Source organism: Mus caroli, unplaced genomic scaffold (assembly GCF_900094665.2).
Source record: "Mus caroli unplaced genomic scaffold, CAROLI_EIJ_v1.1 scaffold_12846_1, whole genome shotgun sequence".
NCBI lineage: Eukaryota > Metazoa > Chordata > Mammalia > Rodentia > Muridae > Mus > Mus caroli.
The window spans coordinates 18,116-27,549 of record NW_018391538.1 but is presented as its reverse complement, the minus strand read 5'-3'; the positions used below and the strand labels follow the sequence as shown (position 1 = coordinate 27,549).

General features: G+C 34.6%; 1 protein-coding gene across 1 annotated transcript in view; it reads right to left on the bottom strand.

Annotated features, from left to right (window-relative positions):
- LOC110289237 (vomeronasal type-2 receptor 116-like) overlaps positions 1-8,310 on the bottom strand; it is a 21,822-nt gene extending 13,512 nt beyond the window's left edge. Inside the window, 1 exon segment of the mRNA XM_021155379.1 lies at positions 8,105-8,310. Coding sequence (XP_021011038.1) covers positions 8,105-8,310 — 206 coding nt within the window.
- Between the last annotated feature and the right edge of the window lie 1,124 nt (positions 8,311-9,434).

Here is a 9,434-nt window from a genome sequence, read left to right as displayed (position 1 = left end):
GGGGATTGGGTGGGTAGGGGATTGGGGGTGGGTGGGTATGGGGGACTTTTGTGATAGCATTGAAAATGTAAACGATTAAAATACCTAATAAAAAAATAAATTAAAAAAAAAAGTTCTCTTTATTTCCATCAGTTCAGGTGTTTCCATGTTTCTTGACTTACTTAGTTTTTTTTAACAGACTATGCAAAAAGCTCCCACCTGGATACTTGATCACCAATTAATTACTTTTTAATATTGTTGATGCTGCTGCTGCTGTTGTTGTTATTTTGTTTTGTTTTTATTTTGCTTTGTTTACTTTTTTCCTATTATAGTTTGGACCTAAATGATACCTTCTATGGCACTTACTATATCATTTTCTCATTTTTCTCATTTATTTGCCAGATAGAGGCTAAGATAGATGATGTCAGCTACTTCTTTTATTGCAATTCTTCATATACACAAACAACATTATGATTCACTGCAATCTCAGAACCACATGTTTCTGTAGCTATAAATAACATGGACCATGCAAACTTGCAAACTTCTCTGGCATACAATCTTGACCCCCATGAAGTAATCTCAAAAATTAAACTTCTAAACTATTTTCAGGATTTCTATGTATTTATGTAGTGGACCCAATTAATCAACCACACACATACACACATCATGTCAAACCACATACATGGAGACTGCTATCCAAATGTTCTACTAATTCTGATGTATTAGTATTTGTTACATGTCTTACTAACAAAACCAATAATCATGTAATGGCTGCCATACCAAAAAGACATATATCAACACCTACTATCTAATCAAGGACAGCTGTATCAGAATTTCCTTTGTAAATGCTCCTTCATCAGGCTTCTGAGACTAGGTCACATGCCTTGCTAACATAGAAAGGACCACAGACTCACTCCCTTCTAGAACTCTTTTTTTGTTTGTTTGTTTGTTTGTTTGCTTTTGTTTTTTTTCAGTATGTATTTCTTTTTTTTTAATTAGGTATTTTCCTCATTTACATTTCCAATGCTATCCTAAATGTCCACCATACCCCACCCCCTGATCCCTTCACCACCCCCTCTCCCACTTCTTGGCCCTGGGGTTCCCCTGTACTGGGGCATATAAAGTTTGCAAGTCCAATGGGCCTCTCTTTCCAGTGATGGCCGACTAGGCCATCTTTTGATACATATGCAGCTAGAGTCAAGAGCTCCGGGGTACTGGTTAGTTCATAATATTGTTCCACCTATAGGGTTGCAGATCCCTTTAGCTCCTTGGGTACTTTCTCTAGCTCCTCCATTGGAGGCCCTGTGATCCATCCAATATCTGACTGTGTGCATCCACTTATATGTTTGCTAGGTGTAGTCTCACAAGAGACAGCTATATCAGGGTCCTTTCAACAAAATTTTGCTAATGTATACAATGGTGTCAGCGTTTGGAGGCTGATTATGGGATGGATCCCTGGATAGGGCAGTCTCTAGATGGTCTATCCTTTTGTCTCAGATCCAAACTTTGTCTCTGTAACTCCTTCCATGGGTGTTTTGTTCCCAATTCTAAGAAGGGGCAAAGTGTCCACATTTTGGTGTTCGTTCTTCTTGAGTTCCATGTGTTTTGCAAATTATAACTTATATCTTGGGTATTCTAAATTTCTGAGCTAATATACACTTATCAGTGAGTAGGACTAATATTCAATATATATAAAGAACTCAAGAAGGTGGACTTCGGAAAATCAAATAACCCCATTAAAAAAATGTGGCTCAGAGCTAAACAAAGAATTCTCACCTGAGGAATACCGAATGGCTGAGAAACACCTGAAAAAATGTTCAGCATCCTTAATCATCGGGGAAATGCAAATCAAAACAACCCTGAGATTCCACCTCACACCAGTCAGAATGGCTAAGATCAAAAACTCAGGTAACAGCAGATGCTGGCGAGCATGTGGAGAAAGAGGAACACTCCTCCACTGTTGGTGGGATTGCAAGCTTGTACAACCACTCTGGAAATCAGTCTGGCGGTTCCTCAGAAAATTGGACTTGGTACTACCAGAGGATCCCGCAATACCTCTCCTGGGCATATATCCAGAAGATGTTCCAACTAGTAAGAAAGAAACATGCCCCACTATATTCATAGCAGCCTTATTTATAATAGCCAGAAGCTGGAAAGAATCCAGATGCCCCTCAACAGAGGAATGGATACAAAAATTGTGGTACATATACACAATGGAGTACTACTCAGCTATTAAAAAGAATGAATTTATGGAATTCCTAGGCAAATAATTGGACCTGGAGGGCATTATCCTGAGTGAGGTAACCCAGTGACAGAAGATCTCAAATGATATGTACTCACTGTTTAGTAGAACTCTTTTGTTATATTGATTCCTTCTTCTGGTGTCAATCATGTTATGTGATTTACATTTTATGCAAATACAGAACCCATGAATGTACACCCCATATATAAAAACCCATAAAATATTAAAGTATGGATGAAACTAAGTTCTAATTGGTGAACAAATAAGTTTTATTTAAGCTATCTATAGGAATATAGGTGAGGAGTTAGTAACAGAATCAGAAGTGATCTAGAACCAACTCTATCACCAAAGCTAACCACAGTATGCATGACACTCACCAAAGCTGTCAACCTGGATCACATTGAATAATCTTCAAGCAGAAAATGGGTGTGAGTATATTCTTTTTAGGAAGCTCAATTACTATGAACCTTCTATTATCAGCTAGGCTGGTTTTTTCACCTTTCTAGCCTGCTTAGCTGGTTTCTGCTACTTTGAGATAACTGCCTGTCTCAGAAATTTCTTTGCATCATGAATTGTATAAAAGAGGACCTCAGAATTTTTACCTTTCTACTCTTGAGAGACAGGGGCTTTATGAATCCTGCCAGTTTTGAGGAATTACTAAGTATATTTTGAGTTGTTTATTTTCTTTATTAACGAACTTCTCTAGAGGATGGAATATATCTATCATGAAGGAATCTGCTACACAACACTACAGGATTCTGTAGTCCCAATAACTTATAATTAATACATCTTTTCTCTTTCATCTGGTCAATTTACATTTCCAACAGATTGTGCTTAACACAGAGAATCAAAACTGACTTAGGTGGAAAGAATAGGAAACTATAGCATGCACTGTATTTAAGGGAATATATAAAACAACCTCTTTCCCAAGATCAGGGATTATGAGATGAAAAAGTGCAAAAATTATGTAGGAATGAGAGGAGATAAGAAACAACAAGAAAACATCATCCTCTGGCCATAGAAGGGAAGCTGCACATGTGAAATTACAATAGCTGTGACAGCTTCTACAAAACTTTAAAAGCCTAAGCCGGATCATATTACAGAAAAAGGAGGGAATTTTTTCAGATAATTCTACCCATATGAGCAATATTTGGATCTTGTGAGGAAACATCATCTCCTTCAAGACTATAACCCAAGTCAACTAAACCATTCTCCATTGGAAGATAACATGGAAAACACAAGCTGTTTCTGAAGAATTTTTGAAAAATACATAACATTGGTTATTTAGAGGAAAAAAAAAGAATATATTTAAAACTTTTGATGGAGGGAGTTAAAATGCACAAAACCTGTTGTGGAAAACTATTAAAGGTATTAAAAAGATACCATGTGTTTGGTAGCAAATAAAACAAATAAAAGGATATTTAGAATATCATTGTGTGTATGTAACCTAGTTCCAAAATAACTTGCATGGTATGTACTCACTTATAAGTGAATATTACCCATAAAATACAGAGCCAATGAAGCTAAATAACAAGGGAGAAAAAAGCAAGGATGGTTGTATTTCATTTAGAAGGGTTAATAAAATAATCATAAGAGGCAGACAGAGGTAAAGAACTGGATGGAAAAGAGGCAGGGAAGGAGAATGAGGCTGTTCAGGATAAGGTGTGGGGAGGGACATAAGAGATGTCCAGATGACCTTGAGGATGAATAAATATCTGCAACTAATGAGGATGGGGAAGTAGGGGGCATCTTCAGGATAAAACAGATTCATGGAGTAAGGGAGGAGCCCAAGAATCAATGTGGAGTGTCCTCCAATGTGACTCAAATCATTGGGAAGGGGGAAACTGAAAATGTCAACTCCTGTAGCCAGACAAGAACCCCAATGGAGCAATAGGTACATCAACCTACCCACAAAATTTTGACCCCAAATGTAACATGTCTACAAGAAATTCAGGGACAGAGGATGGATCAGAGACCGAGGGAACGACCAAACAATAACTGGTCCAAATTGTGACCAATCTTATGGGCAAGTACCAATCCCTGACACTACTAATGATACTCTGTTATACTTGCAGAGTCGAGTCTAGTTTGGCTGTCCTCTGAGACGTTCCAGTCAGAAGTTGACTCAGAGAGATGCAAACACACACAGTTTGGGGACTCTAATGGAAGACTAGGAAAAAAGTTTGCAGCCCCTAAGGAGAAAGGAACTCCACAAAATGACCAACAGAATCAATCAACTAACCTGGACTTTTGGTTTCTCAGAGACTGAACCAACAACCAAAGAACACACAACAGGTAGACCTAGCCTCCCCACACATACCAGAGTCCCAAACTGGAATGGGGCATATCACAAAAAGATGTTGCCTGTATGTGGGATATGTTCTAGCTGTGTTGCCTTGTCAGGCTTCAGTGGGAGAGGATGTTCAGAGAGACTTGATATATTGGGAGGGGGGAGTGATAATCATTGAGCCCCCAACTTGCTCAAAGGAGAAGTGGAGGAAGTATAAGTGCCACAGGGGAAGGATTGTAGGAGGGGATGACCAGAAGGGGGACTTTGAGTGAGATGTAAAGTCAATAGGTAGCAAATAAAATAATGATAAATAAAAATAAATTAAACAATTAAAAAGCTCATTTCTGTAGTTCTCTCTGAAATGCAACATTTTTATTCATTTTATTGCTGTAGCTTGTAGGGTTTAGTAAAAGACTGGCAATTTGTTATTTTCTTCCAATATAATTTCTTTCAGGAAGAGCACCAGAGTAATTGGAATATGTGAAATCTAGTTTGTTAAACTATATACCAAGAAATGATCCCTAAATTCAGAAGGAAAATTATATGGTAATATTTCTGAAAGATTGCATCTGAAGATGTACTATAGATAAAGAGTATCAGTCCACTATATTAAATGCATTATACATTCAAGATAAAATAATATGCATAAAGAGTTTTTAGGTACTATAATTTCTTACTAAATATATTTATAAATTTCTGTATCACTTACAGCAAAGAAAGGACTAGATCTGTAATATAGCTACTTCTCTACACCCATTGCAAGACATAAGCTATTTGACAGTGAAATATGATGAAGTATAATATTTGGTTCTTCCCCAAAATTCAAGGTCTTCTGTGCTTTAACACTTTAAACTCAAAAGTACTTGAGACAAGTAAGAATCACAGAAATATTTTGTTCAGTGAAATAGAATCAAATAATCATAACGATTTTTTTAAGAATGTGTAACAAAAAGAGTATATTATAAAATTGATAGCCACTTAAAGCAAGTAATGTATAGTTTTATTGTAAAGTATAGTGGATTATCACTATTATTCTAAATATGATAGAACAAATTATAAATACTAAAGCACACAGGTTGGTTATGCACAGCAAAGGGGAAAACTTTTAAATTAAATGTATAGAAAGTAGTTCTGTATGTCAAAGCTTTAAAATATTATAAAATATATTATTAGTAACTCATAAGACAAAATGCTATTCCATAATTTGATATTCCACAAAAGATATTTATTAGACATGATTAATATGTTTTACTTGTTTGAATTATAACCATTCTCTACAAGCCATAATTTACCCCCTTTAACATATAATTCTATTATTATTCAGAGAAAACAACATGTAGGTTGATTTTCATTCTAAGATTTACTCATATAAACTCATTTTGCTTATCAACTATACTATTATGTTCTTAATAATAATAGAAAAATAAACTGATAAACTAACTTTATATAGGCAAATAGCCAACTCTGTGCTCTAGACATTATATATACTAAAACATATGATTACTTTGGAAACAGGGTTTTTTTTATCTTTTATGAAATAAATGGATGTTATCAGTGAAATAAATTAAACAATCATATATTTAAATAACATAAATTTATGCTAAAAACAAAATAAATAAATGATCAGGATCATACATCTTCTTATACATGAGACATTTATGATAATATTAGTATTTTTAGTAAAAAGTATTAAGTTTATATATATTGTATTTGTAAAAAGGCAGCAAAAGAAATATGCATATAAAATGTTTGCCTTTTTTGCATTATTGAACTCTCATTTTTTAGGAGAAGTTATAACATTTCTTTGGACAGGACTTATTTTTTCCTTATAACGTTGTAACCCTGAATAATAAAAGAATCTATAATTTCATGTTTTGCTTATTACACCTAAAATTTTCAGTGCCCTTATCAAAAGAGTATACATCACTGACACACATTGATGCATCAGTTGACAATGACTCAATGTTTAAAAAAAGGAGGGCTTAAAAATATCAAAAACAGGACTCTCAGGAAGACAAAACGTTCCTCTAATGTCCAGGGTGTCACATGCTTTTGAGTGACAGGACATTTGTAAGCCTCATCCTTGGTGAAAATTTTATGTTTAAACTCTGCCTCACATCCTAATAGATCATCTTCATTTATGTCTGATCTTGAATTGATATATCATTTCCTCAGCATTCCACATCACTATGCATAGTATTTTATGAATTTAAATAGTATAATGATATGACCCGGCTCCCCATAATTATTCATTCTCTAATATTCTTAAGGGTATTTTTGACAAATGAAACCACAATTGAGAATTTTAAGGCACTTCACCATTCTTCATTTCATCTGAGTATATTTTTTTCATTTACTCTACAGTTTCCAGCATCCTACCGAACTTTGAATTTCTTTCATTGGTATACTGTTAGAAAACAACACAACTATGTCTCAGACTATAAATTTCACTGAGCTCTAGGGGAGCATATGAAAAAGTCTTATACTGAGGCATCTTTAAAACCAAATGTTTACAGCATAATTTGTGACCATATCCTTGGCGTGTGTTCCAGGATACATTGCTATAACTACACAAAGCCATTTTTTAAATACAACAATACACTCACTAATAAAAATTTATGATCAAACACAAAAGTCAGAGTGTGGTTTGTGCACATCCATGTAATACACACTTTTCTATATTTAGCATACTTTGGAAATCAGAAATAAATATGGAATATTTTCCATACCTAAAAATAGGATGGGAAAATGAGATATGACAATTTGAAATCAGTAAATGATCTCAATGATGGGATTTGCCAAAACTGTAACTTTTTTACTCCTCTCTTACATGTGAGCATGTACCACAAGTAGTACTTTTATTCTGGTGTTTGAAGCAGGAAATGGGAGGTCACTGTTTGCAGTGACATACCCTCTTCTAAGAGAGGAAAAATTGTTTTACTGAAATACTTGATTTGACTGATTGTAACCTAGAACTCTAAGTTCTGTTATCAACACAGGAAAAATATGTATATGCCTATGAAATAGAACACAAGAAAAGGGAAGCACAAAATTCTCATAATGAACAAATATTTTGTTCCCATCCTCAACTCATTTGCAAAAAAAAATCCGACAACAGAATAATAAATAATGATATATAGATTATTTGCCCAAAACCTAAAGTAATCTTTTAGAGATCTTTAGCCCTAGGTAGGCCAGATGCACCATTGTTCTCTGCTGAGGAATTCAGCATTCTTTTCTGATGGATGAAATACTAATAGAGCACAGAAACATTTATTTCAGCATCTAAAATCAATAAATGCTGTGTTTGAGGGTGTGTTTGTAGGGGAAAGCATAACAGCCAGGAATGGGAAGTATCACTAAAAATGGGTGTCACTCTAGGATCATGATAAAATGTACATATTCTTCAGGTTTTTAATCTGAAAAATGTGAATCTAGGAGTGCAGGCAATGAAATATACAGTGAAATCATTACCAGTAAGACAAAATAATCACTTAGATACTCAGTAGTGAAGGAGAACAAAACAGATCAATGACTGAGAGACTGGTCGTCTAATAATTGATCAAAAGTAAATGAATTAAGGAAGCACTTACTGCTTGTCTAGATTTCCACTAAAATGATCACTCTTCATATGTCCATGCTTAGTATAAATGGAAAAAAAGCAATCAACTTTCTTATCGCCATCCTTGTTTTTCCTGTCTTTTATTCTCAAAAAGCACTTGGGTTCATTCAAAGAGCAGAAAAGCATGGAAGCCTTTAAGACCAAGAAGACAGAAATGAAGGAGAACACATCTATCATGTCACGCAAGCTATGAGCCTGAGCAGAAGTTTAACATGAAGCATCAGATGGAATGCCATGTATGAATTTTGCATGTATGTACCCACTTGTCTCTCTTTTTAGTACTGTACTTTCATCTAGGATGTATAGTGATGAGTGTCAACACTTTTATTTTCAGCCTGTTCTTCTCCTCTGAAGGATTTTTAAGCATTATCTTGCCTGGGGCTCTGCATCTGAGTAAGATCTGATAAATTACTCTACCATCGTTCTCCTCTGTTTCTCTCATGAATTCAACTATTTTGGTGGAAACTGAAATTCCAGAATGACTCAGTTTTGGCAATTATTCAGAAATATCAAGTTTACCAAACTAGTTCTCTGACCTCTGTTTGAAATAGATGACATGGCTTACTTCATTAAAAAATGAGCTTAAGGTGGAAATAAGAAACAGCAAATATATGATATACTTTCTTAAAGTCTTCCAGATAATAAAGACATGGATGGTCAATATAGACAGTAGTAACTTCCCATATTTGATGTTCAGAAACAAAAGAACATGAATTATGTGCCTCACAGATATTTAAGTACCTGCTAACAGCACAGAATTATCTAAAAATTTGTGTATTGAATAAAGAAACAATCTGAATCATTCTGAAAACAAAATGCCCATCATTATCTCTGTAACATCGTAGAAATTCGTGTGCTTAATAATGTTCACAAAATAGCCAGGAATTAGTCTTCTGATCAGCTATTTCATCAAAGTATTGGTTTTCTCCATCTTTTATGCATGTATTTAAACCATGTGTTATCTGGGTACTGCCTCTACAATTCATAAATGAACTCTTCTGTTCTCATTAAGAAACTATATGTGATTATTGCTTTACAGAACATGACAGAATGTATAGATTCATCTGAAATAAGGAAGCTCTTCAAAGTAATATGACACTGATTAGATTTCTTTTTTAATTAGATATTTTCTTTATTTACATTTCAAATGTTATACCCTTTGCTGGTTCTACACTAAGACAAAGCAGTTGATTTTGTCGAGAGCTGACATGAACGAGAATTGACATTGATGTATAGAAGTCTTGGCTAATCCTACGATTGGAATATCATTTTAAGACTTCTTCTGAGATGATTTCATATGG